At 43.4% G+C, this 21204-nt stretch overlaps 1 protein-coding gene across 3 annotated transcripts in view; it reads left to right on the forward strand.

Annotated features, from left to right (window-relative positions):
* The window catches only part of SIRPB1 (signal regulatory protein beta 1), a 42352-nt gene extending 22099 nt beyond the window's left edge, over positions 1-20253 (forward strand). For 2 of the 3 annotated variants that reach the window (XM_033839899.2, XM_033839900.2), the window contains exons 2-6: positions 860-1213; positions 6969-7289; positions 7868-8197; positions 17153-17261; positions 17887-20253. In XM_033839899.2, the coding sequence (XP_033695790.1) occupies positions 860-1213; positions 6969-7289; positions 7868-8197; positions 17153-17259 (1112 nt within the window). In that variant the 3' untranslated portion in view covers positions 17260-17261; positions 17887-20253. The remainder of the gene's footprint in view (positions 1-859; positions 1214-6968; positions 7290-7867; positions 8198-17152; positions 17262-17886) is intronic. The other variant, XM_073792805.1, reaches the window with a different exon arrangement.
* Positions 20254-21204: the final 951 nt, after the last annotated feature.

A 21204-nucleotide genomic window follows, 5' to 3' on the forward strand; every position in this document is an offset into this window, starting at 1 on the left:
GTACAAGTGACAATGGAAGCAACATTAGAGTCATAAGAAGATGGAAACCATGCGAAAAGGAGTGTAGACAGTCTCAAAAATTTGGAGAGACAATGATCAGAGCATCCAGAAGAAATGTAGCCCAACTAACTCCTTGATTTTAGTCCAGTAATACCATTTCTGGTCCTTTGACATCCAGAATTATAATAAAACTGTCACTTCAAGCCACTAAATTTTTGATAATTTATTACAGCAGCCTTAGGTAACTAATAAAACATGACTATGTCATTGGGAAAAAATGCTAGGGACTTGAAACAATGTTTTACTTTCTTCTTAAACTAAATGTTCATTGTGTTGGGAGCTCTGCACATCACTGCCACTCAAGTATCCAGGTTGTTGGAGCCAGCCTCATCATGAGAATGTGGATCTCTGGGGAAGATGGAAGTTGGTCCATAAAGCCTCTTGCAGTTAAATGAATAACCTACGAAATATATCCATCACTTCTCCTCACAACTCAGTGGTCTAAAGAAGCCATGTGGTCCCACCTAATGCAAAGGCCAGAAGTGCAGCACTCCAGGAGGCCACAAAGTGAACAGCCAGAAATATTTGGTGAAGTGTGACACTTCCAATGAGGGCTCAAGTACTCAAACACATTCTCTGCCACATCATTTAACCTCTCTGTGCCTCAATTCCTCTCTTGTATTAGGGTCTCACGTTATAGGTTCATTGTGCAGGTTGCATGCAATATACACGCAATGGGCTGAGTTCAAGGCTGGCTCATGGTGCACTAAGTTAATGAAAACTGTTGTTGATAAATAACTGAGAAAACCTACTGGATCACCTAAGGATGAATAAATAACTGGATTGTGTTTCCCTCCAGGAGTGGCAGGTGCGGACGAGCTGCAGGTGATTCAGCCTGACAGGTCAGTTTCAGTTGCAGCAGGAGAGACGGCCACTCTGCGCTGCGACATGACCTCCCTGCTCCCCGTGGGGCCCTTCAAGTGGTTCAGGGGCACAGGGCCAGGCCGGGAGTTAATCTACAGTCCCAGAGGAGCCCCCTTCCCTCGAATAACAACTGTTGCAGATACTACAAGGAGAAACAACATGGACTGTTCCATCCGCATCAGTAACATCACGCCAGCAGACACCGGTATGTACTACTGTGTGAAGTTCAAGAAAGCAAGCCCTGACGTGGAGTTTAAGTCTGGACCAGGCACTCATCTCACTGTGAGTGGTGAGTATGGCCTGGGTCTATTTTTTCCCCCTGGTCTGTGACAATAAGTCAACAAGAATGCCCTCCACCCTTTGAGAAAAAAGAAAAAGAAAAAAGGATCAAGTGCAGCAGTGGGTGTTTATATGATGATCTGATTTCACTCCCTTCTACAGATCAGGGAGACTGAGGCCTGCAGAGGTTGTGCTACTTGCTAAAGGCCCCACAACTGGTAAAGCTGGGAAAAGTCTGGAGCCCCAGTCTGCCTGGCTCCACAGCCCTTGCCTTTTCCATCCCGTCTAGCCCTTTGGTTCCAGGGCTGAGGGAACTGAAGGTCTGAGCGACTTGCCCCGTCACAGCCCAGGTATCACCTCCTGCCTCCAGAGAGTGCTCCCCTCAATGTGGCTGAGTCTTCTCTTTATTCAGCACCTATTGAGCACCTACTGTGTGCCAGGCCCTGCTCCAGATGTTGTGGAAGCAGCAGTGAACAAAGCAGACAAGGCTCTTCTCCCGTGGAACTTATGTTCTCTCCCCTTCCAAAGAGAAGTCTATTCAGGGCAGGGTTTCTTTATTTCCTCTTCAGAAACATCACACTGAGAAGAAATTCCTAGAGGCATAGGTTCAGTGTTTACTCTGACAGCCCGGGCTAGAAGAGATGCCCAGAGGTTGAGTGTTTCCTGGGGGTCTGTTGGGAAAACCCTCCTGTGATTCAGGGACCGACTCACAGAGTCACTGAAGGCTCCCAGCAGAGCTGGGTCATCTCAGAATGTCCCTCCCCAGGGAAGAGGTTCCCCATGTGGGTGACTTAGGGGCTGCCCCATTGAGGCAGCAAAGGCACTCATTAAGAGTTTTCTGACAAAGACCCTGGATCCTCTTCCTAACTCCTGAATCCTGGACTGTGACACAGGAGAGACCTTTTGACACTGTCTGCCCAACCCTCCATGTACAGATGGTGGCCTGAGGCCAAGAGGTGACTGGAACCCAGACCACAGTCCCATTATCAGTGAGTGAGGGGATCCTTCCAGAACCCAATCTGATTCCAGGCCAGGCTCTTTCCTGTACCAGCATTGGAACTGGTTTCATGGAAGAGCCTGGTACATGGAAGTTAAAGAATAAAAGCTCCTTGAATTAACCATTGAACATGATGTTTTCATTGCTTTCCCGTAGGGTCAGGAGGCTCCTCGCATTCAGGCCCTAAGTCCTGAGGCGACGGGAAGCTTCTCCCTACTTTCAGCCACATGATCCCAAGTCCCTCATTCCATACCAGCACCTAGAGCTGCGCATTGTTTCAACAGCTGCTTAACATTCAGGGTATGGAGACAATCATTTTCATCTTACAGTCTCCTGTTGACGGATACTAGGGTGTTCCTAACCTCGGGCTATCGAAACAGCACCGCAGTGGATAACCTTTCCATGTGTCACTCTCCTCAAAGGGGAAATACCCACTGGAAGTAGCATTGCTAGATCAGAGAGGATGTGTATTTTAATTTGTGTGATTATATTGCCAACTTTCCCCCCTAGTCATGGTAGCAAAAGAATCTTCCCAGAGCTCCAGGCATTAGCAGGGAAGGCGCCTTTATCCTGACTTTGCAGCTATTACTAAACTTCCCAGCTGGTGGTTCCCTTGCTCAGCCAATCACAGCTATTAAGTGGCTCCACCACCACTCAGATCTGCTGCCTCCCAGGAGGCTGCTCGTCCTCTTCCCCAGGCCGCCTGCCCAGAGGATTCCCTGGATGAGAAGGGAAGGAGGGGGAGGGGAGCAGCAGCCTGTCAGATTCTGAATCTTCCTCACGGCATTTACTCCTTATAATCAGTGCTCTGAGGGTAGGGCTGTCTGTTGTCCCTTTTACATATGAGGACACTGGGGCTCAGAGAGAGGACCTGATATGTGAGCAGGTAGGGGAGCCAAGATTGAGCCCAAGTACCTAGACTCACGACCCTGCTCTCTGCACACCCCACTGTGCTGGCAAGTGTGGAGAAAACTCCAGGCCTGTCCTCTTAAAACCTTGTATTGTTCTGTTCTTTAGCAATAAGCATTTTAAAAAGTCCTGTATGGGAGGCAAGTCTAGCTTTACCACAGATCAGACAGATACTACAGTGTCTCATGATGTGCTGAATGTTCCTAAAATGCAGGGCTCAGCACACTTAAAAGCATCAGAAAAAAAAAAAAAAAGAAAAAAAAAGAAAAAAAAAAAGCATCAGGAGTTTTTCTCTCCATTGTTGCGATCTTGCTTCTTCACTAGGCCTCATGGGGGAGCAGCTCCGGGAAGTGCAGTGTGGACAGCACAGAGAGGGGCCAGTGCAGTCCCAGCAGCACCATGCACGCCCATTCCTGGCTCTGCAGGCCGAGGATGAGGTGCTCCCTAGAGGGCGCTGGGGGCCCCGTGTGAGCAAGAGTTCATATTCTAGACTCAGGTGTCAGGGGCCCATGTCTTCCCTTGTTGCTACAGGGTCCCCAGGCCTGGGCACTCAGAAGCCACTCCTCCCTGTACTTGCTTGAAGTCAAGAATCTCAGAGGGAAAAGGGGAGGGTGGTGGTCAGTGTGGGGGCTTGTGAAGGTGGGGTGCTTGCTCTGCTGATGGCCATGAAAGCTTGGAGGTGACAGGAAACACTTCTGGGGCACAGTGGTGGGGAGGGTGAGGAGACAGTCCCTTCATTTCTCTCAGCCTCAGTTTTCTCATCTGTAAACTGGTGATCATCATGGTCTCCTTTCAGGAGATTTGGAAGGATTTGAGGTGCTCTGTCTAAATCACCAGCACAGAGTAGGGACCCCCCAAATCGAGGTGTTATTTCAAGGCTGTGACCCAGTTCCCTGTGCTGGGTCCCATTTCCTCACGTGTAGAAAGAGGATAATCACACAGCCTTTGCATTACGTCCTGAGGGTACAACGACCTGGTGACAGGACAGCCCCTCAGGGAGAGATGGTGCTGGCCTCCCAGGCTGTGTGATCTTAGCTAGTCTCAGTTCCCTCTAGTCCTCAGTTTCCCCATCTGTAAAATGGTGGTAATCACACTGCCTTTCAGGGGTCTGTGATGACTCGAGAGCATCTGGGAAGCCCTGGATGGAGTGGGTTGGGTGTCACTGAGCTCAGTGCACAGAGGTTGAGAGCCTTGGCCGAGCCTCCCCTACCTGGGCCTCCATCCCAGCTCTGCCCCGTCCCAGCTCTGGGACCTCTGACGAGTCCCTCCCCACACTGGGGCTTCGTATCCTCATCCGTCAGTGACAGCCCTGCCCTCACAGAGTATCTGCAGGAACTGAATGAGGGACGCATGTCTAGAGGTTAGAGCAGATCCTGGCATATGGTACGTGTTCCAACAACGTGAGCTCTGCTGTGCTGGAGCCAGAGGACCTCGGATGGTTCGCTTTCTCTACAGGACTAAGTACAACTGGAGTTGGAGTGGAGCTGGGCTCCTTTAGACCTTGGCTACTTATTAGAATCACCTGAGAGATGGTAAAAGATTCCTAGAAATTCTGATTTAATTGGTCCGACGTGGGCCTGGGCAGCTGAGTCTTTTCACTCCTGCAAAGGATGCTGGTGCCCTGCTAGGGCAGAGGAGCCCTGAGTCACGTGTTCTCTGAGGTCAGAGGGAAAGCTGTGGTTTTTCCAGGACAGAGGTGGGTCACCCGTAGTGCCTGTGTTGTACGAACAGCTCTCCTGGGTGTGAGCGCTTCAGAATAGCCCGTGACGGTGACAGCTTTTAGGACGCCCAAGAAAGTCATTCGGAGTCGATTGGCAGGCACACACCTCACCTCCAACAGAGCTCACCTGGGCTGAGAGGTGCGTCCTCCCAACTCAGACCACCCTGTTCAGACCCGAGCTTCATCACTGGGGAAACCTTCCCATCTTTACACACATGTGTGTGTAAACAGGCTCTGGAATGCCTGCAAATTCTCCCTGCTCAGCCTGGAGACCTCCTGCCTCAACATGCCGCAGTGACACTGACAAAATCTGTTCTTCCTCCTTTCAAAATGCTTACAGCTTCTGTAAAGAGCTGATCTGCAGGAAAATGCCTGTGATCTCTTGTGTTTTTTGAAAACCAATTCCCCAAACTTGTTTCTTGAGGGAATTATTTTTAAAAATGGGAACAGATTTATAATTTGGTGTTTCTACTAGTTTTTTCCTGTGGATTTTTGTATGACAGCTACATGGAGCACGATTTGAGACTCTTGGTGTTTCTGTTGTGCTTTTGTTTTAGAACTAGAATGGCCAGATCTTATTATAACAATCATGGGTGTTGTTCATTTTTTACAAATTATGGGTGTTATTGATTAAGCACCTACTATATGTCAGGCTCCGTGTTTTACATATATCCTCGCTCATCTTACCAGGTGGTGCTTGTATCTACTTTGTCCAGAAACAGACACCGAGGATCGAGGATAACGAACAGTGACACTAAAATCGATCTGTCCTGTGTGCAGTGAGATGAGCTCTGACCTTTACTTGCTGGGTGCCCTTGTCCAGCTTCGTCCTCCCTGAGCCTCATCCCATATATGGAGTCACTCTTGGGCCTCTCTCACAGGGCTGGCAAGGGGATTAAAGAGCTGAGGGTGATGGAGAGATCAGGCCCTCTTTAGGCTCTGAAGAAACTCTGGACAAGTGGTAACTGATCAGAGTATCTTGTCCCTTTAGGGGTGTCCAGGATGCTGGTGTTTATACAATTTGACATTTTAAGGTAACTCCTTGCTATGTCCTCAAACGTTTGATAAGTTTTAAGAAGCAAGTTAAGTATTTACAAGTGCAAACATTTGTAACGTTTGCTGACTTTTACAGGAGGTGTTGAGTAACAATGAACAATTGGGAAACACCCTACAGGAACCTTCTAAAGAGAGAAAGCACCCTCACGTTTCATTTACCCATTTGTGTGTTTCTGGGTGCTTTATAGGCCTGTGCCTGTGTCTCCACAGAATTAATAACAATTAAGAAATTAACCACCACTGGTTTCTCAGCACTCAGTGATCTTTCTTCTCAACCCCAAACTGAACCAAGAGAACCCAGACTCAGAAAAACATCCCTTTGCTCCCTTCCTTTGAAATTTAGGGATTGATACATTAATCCTACTGAAATATTCGTGGAAAGAATGAAAACTATGCAGTAAATTCATAAACACCTGAAGGGACAGCTCTGGGTAAAAATACAGTCCAGGTTAAAGAGATATCTGTGTCTGTTGGTTTTGTGAATCATCTTGTGTTTTACTCATAGCAAAAATGCTCCCACTGCCTGATTTAACCCTCACTGCAGCCCGGGAAGGGTAATGCCTGCTGTCCCCTTTCACAGACGAGGAGCTGGGAGGTGCCATGGCCACAGCTCTCGTTGGACGGTCAGCCTGGTTCAGCTTCCATGTGGTCCCGCTATGACCCCGCTTCCCCTGCATTTACTTCTGTGAACACTTCTCCGAACTTACCTAAGTTTTCCAGGGGGAGCCCAGCTAGGAACAGTTAATAGGAGAGTGAGACCAATCAGTACTTTTGTTCCTTTGCCCAAACTGGTGGGAAATCACCTGGCAGATGTAAGAAGGTGGACTTTGAACTCAGGCCTGGAATTCGATGTCAGCCCTGCCCCTGACTCAGAGTCACCTCTGGGAACCTGTGTGTCTCCTCTGTCAGATGAGGATGATGACACTGCCCTCCCAGAACTATTTGAAGAATTTAAAAAATAATATGTGTGGTGGTTCTTAACTGCGTCACATTATGTGTGGTGGTTCTTAACTGCGTCACATTTTCATCATTAGTGATGATAATTACAATCATGTTCATCATTTATAAATGTTCCTTTTGTAGCCAAACCCTCTCCTCCTGTGGTATCAGGCCCCGCAGTGAGGGTCACACCTGAGCAGACAGTGAGCTTCACCTGCAAATCCCACGGGTTCTCCCCCAGAAACATCTCCCTGAAATGGTTCAAAAATGGCAATGAGCTCTCAGCCTCCCAGACCGACGTGGAACCAGAGGGAAACAACGTTTCCTACAGCATCTCCAGCACAACCAAGGTGGTGCTGGCCCCGGGGGATGTTCGCTCCCAGGTCATCTGCGAGGTGACCCACATCACCCTGCAGGGAGACCCTCCTCTTCGTGGGACAGCCAACTTGTCTGAGACCATCCGAGGTAGAAGCCCCTCATGCCAGCCTAAGCCCGCACCTGCTCTCAAGGCCCCAGCCCCTTCCTCCTCCCTGCTTTTTGCTCCAGGCCTCAAATTGCCTGGAGTCTACTTCCTGACAGTCCTGCCCCATCACCAGGCTCCTAGATGAGCTGGTCACTAACTACCGTTTTAACAGCAGCTGCCAGGTGGACACCCATCATGTGCCAAGCACTGTGCTGAGTAGTTTCCTTTACTTAATCAATAGTTTCTCCAACTACTGAGCACCTACTATAAGCCAGGCCCCTATGTGCTTGGCGATTTCGTATATTTTGCTGCAGTTATTATATTCCAACTGCATGCCAGGGGCTGTGCTTGTAGATGACACACATCATTAACCTACTAGGAGCCCAGTCCTCGAGCACCTACTGTGCACCCTGCAGTGTGCTTATGATTTCATTTCTATGCAAAGACACCCTCGGTGTTTGAGCGCCTGCTGCATGCCTGACACTGTCCTCTAGTGACTCCCTTGCTGTGCTGTTATCCAGCCCCTCTCCTGTGACCTGTTGGTTCCATAAGGTCAGAGCTTCTGCCTATGCTGTTTCAGTTCCGCCTACCTTGACGATTACCCAACACCCCATGGCGGGGAACCAGGTGAATGTCACCTGCCAGGTGAACAAGTTCTACCCCCAGCGCCTACAGCTGACCTGGTTGGAGAACGGAAATGTGGCCCGAATAGATATGGCCTCGACCCTCATAGAGAACAAGGACGGGACCTTTAACTGGACGAGCTGGCTCGTGGTGAACTCATCTGCCCACAGGGAGGCTGTGCTGCTCACCTGCCAGGTGGAGTATGATGGACAGCCGGCGGTCACCAAAAACCACGTCGTGGAGGCCTCTGCTCCCCAGAAGAACCAGGATGCAGATGAACGTATTGGTGAGGCCTCCACTCCAACTGACCCAGTTCTTTACCTTTTTTATTTAATATTAAAGGTAGTAATTCATGCTTATTATAGAACAATCTAGAAGTCAATAGGTGTAAAATAGAATTTTAAAATAAGTTCCCTCCCCTAAATCCCACACCCCCAAGAGTGACCACTGGTAAGAGTTTGGCATATTCTTTATAGATCTCTTGACATAAATATCCATGAAAGAAAGTAGGAAGGAGGGAGATCATCCTGTTCATAGAGTCCTGCCTCTCGCTCTCTTCAACTAACAGTAATTATGTTCCTCATTCCCTGTCCACCCACCCACCTCCCTCCTCCTTGTCCTTTCTAACCTCTGCTTAGTCTCTCTCCAGCCTAGACTTTTCCATCTATATCAGTAACACCACCCCAGTAGACACTTGCACCTAATATTCTGTGAAATTTTGGAAGGGTAGCCTTGAGGACATGAAGTTTGAGTCTGAACCTGGCACCCAGGTGACCATGAGTGGTCACTGCACAGGGCTCCTTTGTCCCCTGATTTGTGACAATGGACTAGTAATGATCACAGTCGCTCACTGAACATTTTCTAAATGCAGATCTCAGTTCAGCTGTGATCTCTGTTCCTGCTTCAACAACCCAGAGGGAGACTCAGGGAGAAACGGGGGACGGGGGATGCTGTTGAAGATTTGTTGTCTTTAGTTCAGATGATTGGGCTAAACTAATAAAGGTGAATCTGAGTCCCTGAGGACAGGAACCACCAGGCTTTATAACAGATATGTGCTAATTAAAGACAGGTTCCCCCTCAGCTGGGCATCGTCCCAAGGACAGTCCCCCTTTCTATGAATAAAATATGTCTTATAGGCTGTCATGTAACATCAAGAGAGGGTCGAGTCACATCCAGGAGTCTTTCCTCCAGAAGACCTTTCAAAGTCCCACGTTCCTTCCAACATGCCCGTGGTGTTGTCCTCAACTTCGGGGTCAATGCTAGGTCACTGAGTGACCATGTCCCTGCCTGCTGGAAGAATAAAGAGAGGAAGGGGAGAACAAACAACTTCCCTTAAACAAGAGATATAGAGAAGTTGCATAATTGTGTTCACTTTAACTTACTCCTGTGTGCACAACCAGTTGTCAGTGGAGTCCACAATTGTGTGGTCATACGGTTAAGGACCTTGATTTTCTACAAAAACTAATACCAGTGCACACTTAATATATAATCAATATTAATCCCCTAATATCATTTAAAATGGAGTATAAATTCAAATTTTCCAAAATGTATTTTATTGTTGTTTTTGTGCACCAAAATTTTAATTCATCTATAAGTTCTTGGCAAAAATTTTCCATGACTCCATCTGGGCCTTGAGAATCTATTTTTTTATTTGAAAAAGAATTTGAATTATTTAAGACTATTCAGATTATTCATTTAATATAGTGTGAGCTGTGGTAGGTTCTGCTTTTTGAGGTATTTGTTCCATTGTCTCTAAGTTGTCAAATTTCTGCCTGTATAGTTTTTCATAACATTCCCTAACTATCCTTTTGATGTCTGAAGGGTCTGTAGTGATGTCCTCTGTTTCATTCCTGATATTGGAAATGTGTCATTCATTTTTTCTTTGCAGTTGTACTAGAAGTTTTTCAATTTTATTGGTCTTTTAAAAGAACCCACTCTTTTTTTTCCTTATTAGTCATCAATTTTATACACACCAGTGTATACATGCCAATGCCAATCACCCAGTTCATCACACCACCACCCCAAACCCCCTCCACTTTCCCCCCTTGGTGTCCATACGTTTGTTCTCTACATCTGTGTCTCAATTTCTGCCCTGCAAACCAGTTCATCTGTACCATTTTCCTAGGTCCCACATATATGCGTTAATATGATATTTGTTTTTCTCTTTCTGACTTACTTCACTCTGTATGACAGTCTCTAGATCAATCCACGTCTCAACAAATGACCCAATTTTGTTCCTTTTTATGGCTGAGTAATATTCCATTGTATATATGTACCACATCTTCTTTATCCATTTGTCTGTCAATGAGCATTTAGGTTGCTTCCATGACCTGGGTATTGTAAATAATGCTGCAGTGAACATGTGTCGTTTTGATTATGATTTTCTCTGGGTATATGGCCAGTACTGGGATTGCTGGATTGTACGGTAATTCTATTTTTAGTTTTTTAAGGAATCTCCATAGTGGTTGTATCAATTTACATTACCACCAACAGTGCAAGAGGGTTCCCTTTCCTCCACACCCTCTCCAGCATTTGTTGTTTGTAGATTTTCTGATGAAGCCCATTCTAACTGGTGTGAGGTGATACCTCATTGTAGTTCTGATTTGCATTTCTCTAATAATTAGTGATGTTGAGTAGCTTTTCATGTGATTCTTTGCCATCTGTATGTCTTCTTTAGAGAAATGTCTATTTAGGTCTTCTGCCCGTTTTTGGATTGGGTTGTTTGTTTTTCTAATATTGAGCTGCATGTGCTGTTTATATATTTTGGAGATTAATCCTTTGTCCATTGATTCGTTGGCAAATGTTTTCTCCCATTCTGAGGGTTGTCTTTTCATCTTGTTTATGGTTTCCTTTGCTGTGCAAAAGCTTTTAAGTTTCATTAGATCCCATTTGTTTCTTTTTGTTTTTATTTCCATTACTCTAAGAGGTGGATCAAAAAATATCTTGCTGTGATTTATGTCAGAGTGTTCTTCCTATATTTTCCACCAAGAGTTTTATGGTGTCTGGTCTTACATTTAGGTCTCTAATCCATTTTGAGTTTATTTTTGTGTATGGTGTTAGGGAATGTTCTAATTTCATTCTTTTACATGTAGCTGTCCAGGTTTCCCAGAACCACTTATTGAAGAGACTGTCTTTTCTCCATTGTATATCCTTGCCTCCTTTGTCATAGATTAGTTGACCATAGATGTATGGGTTTTCCTCTGGGCTTTCTATCTTGTTCCATTGATCTATGTCTCAGTTTTGGTGCCAGTACCGCATTGTCTTGATTACTGTAGCTTTGTAGTATAGTCTGAAGTCAGGGAATCTGATTCCTCCAGCTCCGTTTTTTCCCTGAAGACTGCTTTGGCTATTTGGGGTCTTTTGTGTCTCCATACAAAATTTAAGATTTTTTGTTCTAGTTCCCTAAAAAATGCCATTGGATAGGGTTTCCATTGAATATGTAGATTGCTTTGGGTACTATACTCATTTTCACAATATTGATTCTTCCCATCCAAGAACATGGTATACCTCTCCATCTGTTGATATCATCTTTAATTTCTTTTATCAGTGTCTTATAGTTTTCTGCATACAGGTCTTTTGTCTCCTTAGGTAGGTTTATTCCTAGGTATTTTATTCTTTTTGTTGCAGTGGTAAATGGGAGTGTTTCCTTAATTTCTCTTTCAGATTTTTCATCATTAGTGTATAGGAATGCAAGAGATTTCTGTGCATTAATTTTGTATCCTGCAACTTTACCAAGTTCATTGATTAGCTCTAGTAGTTTTCTGGTAGCATCTTTAGGATTCTCTACATATAGTATCATGTCATCTGTAAAGAATGACAGTTTTACTTCTTCTTTTCCAATTTATATTCCTGTTTTTTCTTTTTCTTCTCTGATTGTTGTGGCTACGACTTCCAAAACTATGTTGAATAATAGTGGTGAGAGTGGACATCCTTGTCTTGTTCCTGAACTTAGAGGAAATGCTTTCAGTTTTTCACCATTGAGAATGATGTTTGCTGTGCGTTTGTCATATATGGCCGTTATTATGTTGGGGTAGCTTCCCTCTATGCCCACTTTCTGGAGAGTTTTTATATAAATCAGTGTTGAATTTTGTCAAAAGCTTTCTCTGCATCTCTTGAGATGATCATATGGTTTTTATTCTTAAGTTTGTTAATATATTGTATCATATTGACTGATTTGCATATATTGAAGAATCCTTGCATCCCAGGGATAAATCCCACTTGATCATGGTGTTTGATACTTTTTTTTTTTTTTTGTGGTACGCGGGCCTCTCACTGTTGTGGCCTCTCCCATTGCAGAGCACAGCCTCCAGACACGCAGGCTCAGCAGCCATGGCTCACGGGCCCAGCCGCTCAATGGCAGGTGGGATATTCCCAGACTGGGGCACGAACCCATGTTCCCTGCATCAGCAGGCAGACTCTGAACAACTGCACCAGCAGGGAAGCCCAATGGTGTATGATACTTTTAATGTGTTGTTGGATTCTGTTTGCTAGTATTTCGTTGAGGATTTTTGCATCTATATTCATCAGTGATATTGGTTTGTAATTTTCTTTTTTTGTAGTATCTTTGTCTGGTTTTGGAATCAGGGTGATGGCGGCCTCATAGAATGAGTTTGGGAGTGTTCCTTCCACTGCAATTTTTTGGAAGAGTTTGAGAAGGATGGGTGTTAGCTCTTCTCTAAATGTTTGATATTATTCACCTGTGAAGCTATCTGGTCCTGGACTTTTGTTTGTTGGAAGATTTTTAATCACAGTTTCAATTTCATTACTTGTGATGGTCTGTTCATATTTTCTATTTCATCCTGGTTCAGTCTTGGAAGGTTATACCTTTCTAGGAATTTGTCCTTTACTTCCAGGTTGTCCATTTTATTGGCATTGACTTGCTTGTAGTAGTCTCTTAGGATGCTTTTTATTTCTGCAGTGTCTCTTGTAACTTCTACTTTTTCATTTCTAATTTTATTGATTTGAGCCTTCTCCCTCTTTTTCTTGATGAGTCTGGCTAATGGTTTATCAATTTTGTTTATCTTCTCCAAGTACCACCTTTTAATTTTATTGATCTTTGCTATCGTTTTCTTTGTTTCTATTTCATTTATTTTCTGCTCTGATATTTATAATTCCTTTCCTTTTGATAACTTTGGGCTTTGTTTGTTCTTCTTTCTCTAGTTCCCTTAGGTGTAAGGTTAGATTGTTTATTTGAGATTTTTCTTGTTTCTTGAGGTAGGCTTGTATAGCTATAAACTTCGCTCTTAGAACTGCTTTTGCTGCATCCCACAGGTTTTGGATCACCGTGTTTTCATTGTCATTTGTCTCTAGATATTTTTTGATTTCCTCTTTGATTTCTTCAGTGATCTCTTGGTTATTTAGTGAGGTATTGTTTCGCCTCCATGTTTTTGTGTTTTTTACATTTTTTCCCCTGTAATTCATTTCTAATCTCATAGTACTGTGGTCAGAAAAGAAGTTTGATATGATTTTAATTTTCTTAAATTTACTGAGGCTTGATTTGTGACCCACGATGTGATCTCTCCTGAAGAATGTCACATACACACTTGAGAAAAAAGTATAATCTGCTGTTTTTGGTTGGAATGTCCTATAAATATCAATTATATCTATCTGGTCTTTAAATTGTGTCATTTAAAGCTTCTGTTTCCTTATTTATTTTCATTTAGGATGATCGGTCCATTGGTGTAAGTGAGCTGTTAAAGTCCTCCCATTATTATTGTGTTACTGTCGTTCTCCTCTTTTAAATGTTAGCAGTTGCCTTATGTACAGAGGTGCTCCTATGTTGGGTGCATATATATTTATAATTGTTATATCTTCTTCTTGGATTGTTCCTTTGATCATTATGTAGTGTCCTTCTTCATCTCTTGTAACATTCTTTATTTTAAAGTCTATTTTATCTAATATGAGTATTGCTACTCCAGCTTCCCCTTGATTTCCATTTGCATGGAATATCTTTTGCCATCCCCTCACTTTCAGTCTGTATGTGTCCCTAGGTCTGAAGTCGGTCTCTTGTAGAGAGCATATATATGTGTTTTGTTTTGTATCCATTCAGCAAGTGTGTGTCTTGGTTGGAGCATTTAATCCATTCACTTTTAAGGTAATTATAGATACGTATATTCATATGACGATTTTCTTAATTGTTTTGGGTTTGTTTTTGTAGGTCCTTCTCTTATCTTGTGTTTCCCCCTTAGAGAAGTTCCTTTAGCATTTATTGTAAAGCTGGTTTCGTGGTGCTGAATTCTCTTAGCTTTTGCTTGTCTGTAAAGCTTTTGATTTCTCCATCAAATCTGAGTGAGATCCTTGCTGGGTAGAGTAATCTTGGTTGTAGTTTCTTCCCTTCCATCACTTTAAGTATATCATGCCACTCCCTTCTGGCTTGTAGAGTTGCTGCTGAGAAATCAGCTGTTAACCTTATGGGAGTTTCCTTGTATATTATTTGTCATTTTTCCCTTGCTGTTTTCAATAAATTTTCTTTGTCTTTAATTTTTACCAGTTTGATTACTATGTGTCTCGGCATGTTTCTCCTTGGGTTTATGCTGATGACTCTCTGTGCTTCCTGGATTTGGGTGGCTATTTCCTTTCCCATGTTAAGCAAGTTTTCGATTATAATCTCTTCAAATATTTTCTCTGATCCTTTCTCTCTCTCTTCTCCTTCTGGGACTCCTATAATGTAAATGTTGTTGCGTTTAATGTTTTCCCAGAAGTCTCTTAGGCTGTCTTCATTTCTTTTCATTCTTTTTTCTTTATTCTGTTCCACAGCAGTGAATTCCACCATTTCTGTCTTCCAGGTCACTTATCCGTTCTTCTGCCACAGTTATTCTGCTATTGATTCCTTCTAGTGTAGTTTTCATTTCAGGTATTGTATTGTTCATCTCTGTTTGTTTGTCCTTCAGTTCTTCTAGGTCTTTGTTAACCATTTCTTGCATCTTCTCGATTTTTGCCTCCATTCTTTTGCCGATGTCCTGGATCATCTTCACTATCATTATTCTGAATTCTTTTTCTGGAAGGTTGCCTATCTCCACTTCATTTAGTTGTTTTTCTTGTTCCTTCATCTGCTACATAGCCCTCTGCCTTTTCATCTTGTCTATCTTTCTGTGAATGTGGTTTTTGTTCCACAGGCTGCAGGATTGTAATTCTTCTTGCTTCTGCTGTCTGCCTTCTGGTGGATAAGGCTATCTCAGAGCCCACTCTTTGTTTCAGTTATTTTCTGTATTGTTTATCTGTTTTCATTTTCACTGATTTTTCTTCTTTCTTTATTATTTCCTCCCTTCTGCTTGCTTTGGGTTTATTTTGCTCCTTCATTTCTCATTTCTTGAGGCAGGAATTTAGATTATTGATTTAGACTTTTTCTTTTTCCTAGTGCCACACCTGTGTGTCCTCTTGTGTTTGGTTCCTGACTGCTGTGTTCTTCCTCCAGTCCTCAGGTCCCTAGACAGTCTGCCTCCTCTTCCACTTCAGAGTCCTTCTATGCTTGTCCCGTGTGTTATTTCTAGGGTTCAAGTTGTACTGAACGAGGAGAGTAGGAGAGAAGAGTCCATGCCATCTTGTCTGGTATGGCCTGTAAATGCTTTTTCATCTTCCATCTTCTGCTCAGGCTCAACCAGGGCTGGTACTTCAGGGTGCTGCAGGGTGCCTGACCCATGATGCTTGTTAGTGTAGTAAAGCTGGAAATGTCTTTTGGAGCACCTAGGTTGGCAGGCTGAAGAGAAGTGTAAGATGCTGATGTGATCCTTCTCCCTGGATCCAAAGCCTACCCCGGGCATCTGAGGGCTCCAGCCACTGCAGGCTGCATCCAGTGGGTCTGGTGTGAGGATGCACATCTTATTGTTTGTTTTTATGGTATTGGGGTTTTTTACAATATTTCTAGCCTAATGGAGCTCTCTTCACTAGTACAGCATAAGTCAAGATGTTAACGGAGTTTTTGGTTGGTTCATTGGTTGTTTTGTTTTGCTTTGTTTTTTTTTGTTTGTTTGTTTGTTTTTTTGCAGTATGCAGGCCTCTCACTGTTGTGGCCTCTCCCATTGCGGAGCACAGGCTCAACGCACAGGCTCAGCAGCCATGGCTCACGGGCCTAGTTGCTCCGCGGCATGTGGGATCCTCCCAGACCGGGGCACGAACCCGTGTCCCCTGCATTGGCAGGCGGACTCTCAACCACTGCGCCACCAGGGAAGCCCGGTTGGTTGGTTTTGATAGTGGGAGAAATGTTCTGAGTCCTCTAATTCTTTGGTTCTCTTTTGTCTTTCAGGAACCTAAATCCTATCCCCCTGCTTTTTACTTTTTCCCTTTACCTCTCAATTGCCATCAGCACATCTTCCTTCTTTCCAATTTTTCTACCCAGAAGTTATGCACTTTAACTCATGCATATCCATTTATTCATATCTGTTCTCCTTGAATTAGGTTCCTATAGTCAGTGTAAGTAATTACCACATTTAGTGATTTAATACAAGACAAATGCATTATCATACAGTTGTAGAGGTCAGAAGTCTACAATGGGTGGCTGGACTCTAGAGAAGAATCCATTTCCTTGCCTTTTCCAACTCCCAGAGGTGTCCACAGTCCTTGGCAAAGGGCCTCACATCAGTCTGACCTCTGCTTCTGACATCACATCTCCTCCAACTGTTCTGCCTCAATCTTTTACTTATAAGAATCTTTGTGCTTACATGGCCTCCACTAGGAAAATGTGCCCATCTCAAGATCCTTAACAAATCACTACTGCTAATCCCTTTTGACATGTAAGGTAACATATGCACAGGTTCTGGGGATTCTGTTCCAACCCTTTTAAATCACACATACTTTTAAACCCCTTTCTATGATCTGTGCTCCTTTAGGACACTTTTCCAATATTTTCAAAGTTTAGACAAATTTATATTGGTGGTGGTATTTCCAAATAACTCTAGCTGCCTTGTCTATTTCTCCATAATTTTCCTGGTGGCTGGTTGAAGATGGGATGGCAGCCTAGTGAGAGACTATTAGGATTTGCTGAATTTTCTCTTGTCTCACAGTTACTTTCACTTCTGACATTTTCTCTTCAAGTAATAACACCCTTGCAGCCTGAGAAAAGAGAGTAGGAGAATGAGGGACTCCTGTATGCTGATTTCTGCCTCAAGCTTGAGCCCAGGATGCCGGTCAAAGCCTCAGAGTGCTGATGGGCCCAGGTGGCCTCAGATGGAGTAAGTCGAGGCCCCTGGGAATGGCTCCTGTGTGATCCCTCTAATCGCTCCTCTTGTCCCTTGATGATTTCCAGGCCCAGAGCTGTCTTCTCCTCTCCTGGTCGTTCTCCTCCTAGGCCCCAAGGTGCTGTTGGTGGTCGGTGTCTCTGTCATCTTTGTCTACAGGAAGCATTGGGCCTGACTGTAAGTTGGGGTAGGAGGGAGGGCAGGACAAGGTCTGTCCTAGATGACATAAGGTCAGTAGGGGAGCCAGCCCACAGGTCACACAGGGTCAGGGCCCACGTGGGGATAAGAGAAGGGGACACACTTCCCTCAATACCCTCAGGAGTATCCTGTTTCCCTCTAAGAGGTGCCCAACTCCCAGGAGGTGTGTGGGGTCCTGGAGGAGGTGGGCTAGATCAGGGGTTTTCAAAGGGTGTCTCTTAGCAGTTCTGTAGAGGAAGTGGGCAGAGGGTGCTGAATGAGGAGGAGCTGAGTGGGTGGTTCCCTTGGAGACCATTTCTAAACACTTGAGTCCTGGGGCTCCTTGGGGCAAAAAGAATCCACATTTTCAGGTTATGTTGAGAACTCTGGATTGACTATTCTGAGAGCGGCTTCTGCTCTGACCCTCCATGTGACAGAATAGAAGGGCTGGGGATGGGGCATCAGACCTGGGGAGGAGGCTGAGGGGTCAGAGTGCTATCCCAGGGGCTGCTCATCCTCTCAAGACAGGCATCCCGAGAGGAGAACACCTGGGCACATAGGAGGCATGCAAGGAACGTTTCCTGAATGATGAGCAGATAATTAAATATGGACATGTTTCTCACAGCTCCTTCCTTCCTCCCTGCTGGTGTCACCCTCAGTGTCTGCTGCCTCCTTCCCTTCCTGAGGGACCCAGCCCAGGAGAAGGACTCAACTGGGAGCTTCCATGACTCTGCTCCAAATGCCTCCCCTCCGTGGAGACTTGCCTGCCCACATGCCCCTGAAGCCACCAGAGCTGGGTCTTCATACATGGTCCTGAGCAAGGATCATGGGAAGTAGCTCTGGGAGCTGACTCAGGACATTTCCCTGGAACATGAGAAATAAGTCAGATCAACACAGATCAGGTTATCTCTCATCCATCACCTTGGACTCGGCCATGAACTACACAATAATGCCCTGTGCTGAGGAGTTATTCTGTCCTCTGGATTCCTGCCTTCACCTGACTCCCCACCTTTTGAGGTGCCTTTTTAGTACAAATGACTCCCCATCTTAGTTTTAAGAAAAATCATTCTCCTTCCTCATTGTCTAAATATCCAACTTCTCAAACCCAGAAAATAGTGTTCCCTCCTCTCTCCATGATGGGAAGAGTAGTTTTTCTATAATCTTGCATCCTTCCCAACCCTATTGCTCATGGTAAATATACTGTGTCCAGAAGCCTGGAGTCATCCTTGATTTCTCTTTCTTTTATATCACATATTCAATTCTGCCTTCAAAATGTTTATGTCCAGTGGTCAGATGGAACTCTTTAACAATTGACTATCCAAAAGGAAAAAACAATAAAGAAAAGTTCTTGGTATAAATACTCCCAATGTGGTCAATTTCAAGTTAGCAACAGTTTAACAACTAGTTTGCAAAATTCCTGAAAATGTAAATATCAGCTCTCATGAGCCAGTCCAATCCCCTCCAGCACACTTCTTAATTGCATTCATAATCTGCACATTCTCACCCCCACCACTGATCCCTGGTCCCAGCCACCATCATCTCTTCCTGCACCATTGCTATAGTCTCTGACTGGCTTTCCTGTTTCAGCCTCAGTGATTCCTTGGGAATGTAAGTCAAATCCTATCATTCCTCTGCTTCCTCCTCCAACATGTCTGCCTGGCTCACTCTCTTCCTTCATTTCAACCTCTGCTCAAATATCACTTTATCAAAGCCATCTTCCATATACCATCCTGTATAAAGTATCAGTTCCTCTCTCAGCCTCGCATTCCATGACCTCTTGACCTGATTAACTTGTTTCCTGAACACTTATTACCATCTGACATACGAAGCATAGGCAGTTCTCACTTTGCATAGTAGAGAAGGACCATAAAAATTACCGTGTAAACTGAATCATGGAAAGTGATCTCAGTAATCAATGGGATAAATAAAGATTGTTCTGTGATCATTAAAATTTGATTTCAAAACATTAGGAACGCTCTTACTGTCAGCTACTAATAATATGTAGTTTAACAAATTAGAAACACTGAGAATTAAAGCAATTTATTTCTTTATAAAAACTTATCCAAAGTGTTTGAATGATGCTTGCCTTCTTCTTCTTGCATAATTTATAATATAAGAGCATCTTTTTTACAACTTGGAGAATTATGCTCCTTGCGAAGTTTGGATCCGTTTCCGACATTTTATGCCTTGTACTCTCAATGTCGTGAAATCTTTACAAACTTTCTTTAATTCAAAGTATTTGCTGTTGTCACTTCCTCTGGGAGATTTTCACTCTTTTCCTCACCACGACTTTCCTCATTTATGTGGTAAGTTTGCCTTTACTAAGTTCTTCTGATTGCATATGTAGAATCTTTCTAACACTATTAAGGTAACTTGGTCAGCTATTTCTTCTGTAATCCATTTATATTGTTTGAATATAACTTCTCGCATCATCATATTTTGTCTCTCCATGGCACTTTCATCTTTGTTGCCAGTTCCCTTTTATAATTATTCACTTTTGTAAATGTCATGTGGGTTTATCACTGGGAGACAGGAGAAAATACAACGACGTATTTTGCTCTCTGTGCCTAAACTGTGTAAGAGAGTCACAGTGACCAATCACTACAGACTTTCAAAGAATTGATATGATTGGTTACTGATCACGATGAGCATCTGTTAGTACATAATGATTTGTAGAATGAAGTATACTTAGCAGCAAAGTTGTACGTTATGTATCGTTCACAGTAAAGTTCCTGTGGTGACTGAAATCTGAACCCTGTGTTGGGGGATTGATGTTATTTAACTAAACTGAAATTCATGCACCAGGCAAAATGAACACTGATGTATGTGTTGTCTCTTCCTCAAACAGGACATCAGTTCTATGAGAAGGGACTCTGAATCCTCAGGTGCCAGAACAGTGACTGCCACATACTAGGCCATTGTTTAATTTAATAAATGAATAAATTAGTTTTTACCAGATGTTGGATTTCAAAATAAAAATTATCTAATTCAATCATCTGGCTCTTGTGTTCTAAAGTTTTTTCATTAAAGGCTAATCTCTCTTCTTTGTGTTCAGAAATCCTATCAAAAATTCAATATTCTTCAGAACCCAAGGAAGTGAAAAACCAAAAGAAAACAAAACCAAAAAGCAAAAACTGACATTGATTAGAGTTTGTCAAAGGGGCTCAGAAACAAACTGAAGGAGGTCCCAATGGACAAAGCTGGAACAATTTGGGCAAGAAATATTGGAGATATATATATATATATATATACACACACATATAGATATGTATATATATATATATACACACACACACACACATATATATATACATATTCTGAATGTTTTTGTCCCCTCAAAATTCACATTTTAGAATATTAATGCCCAATGTGACCATGTTAGAAGTTGGGGCATTTGGAACATGACTAGTACATAAGGGCTCCTCTGTCATGAATGGGATTAGTACCCTTCTAAAAGAGACCCCCAAGATCATCCTAGTTCCTTCTTCCATGTGAAGATACAATGAGAAATCTGCAATCCAAAAGAGGGCGCTCACCCAATCAAACTGCCAAGCTGATAGTGGAATTAGAGCTTCCAGAACTGTGAGCAATAAATTTCTGTTGTAAGCCATCCAGTCTGTGATATTTTGTTATAGCACCCAAATAGACTAAGACAGATTATAAACCAAAATATAATAAATATCTATGAGTCCATATAGATGTAAATAAATAATTTAATAAATAAATGGAGAATTAAAAAAAATCTTCTTTGCAGGAAACTCTCAAATTATGAAGACACTTCACTCTAAATAAGGGGAAAACCAATTCACTACCCCTGAAGTATGGGCTGCACATGGTGACTCCCTTCCAAAGGGGATGAATGGAAGGAGGAAAAAGGGTTACTTTACAGTGGGGAAACCTGAATAATACAAGTTAGCCAGGTCATCAAGAGCTCACCAACAAT

This window comes from Tursiops truncatus, chromosome 15 (assembly GCF_011762595.2).
Source record: "Tursiops truncatus isolate mTurTru1 chromosome 15, mTurTru1.mat.Y, whole genome shotgun sequence".
Taxonomy (NCBI): domain Eukaryota; kingdom Metazoa; phylum Chordata; class Mammalia; order Artiodactyla; family Delphinidae; genus Tursiops; species Tursiops truncatus.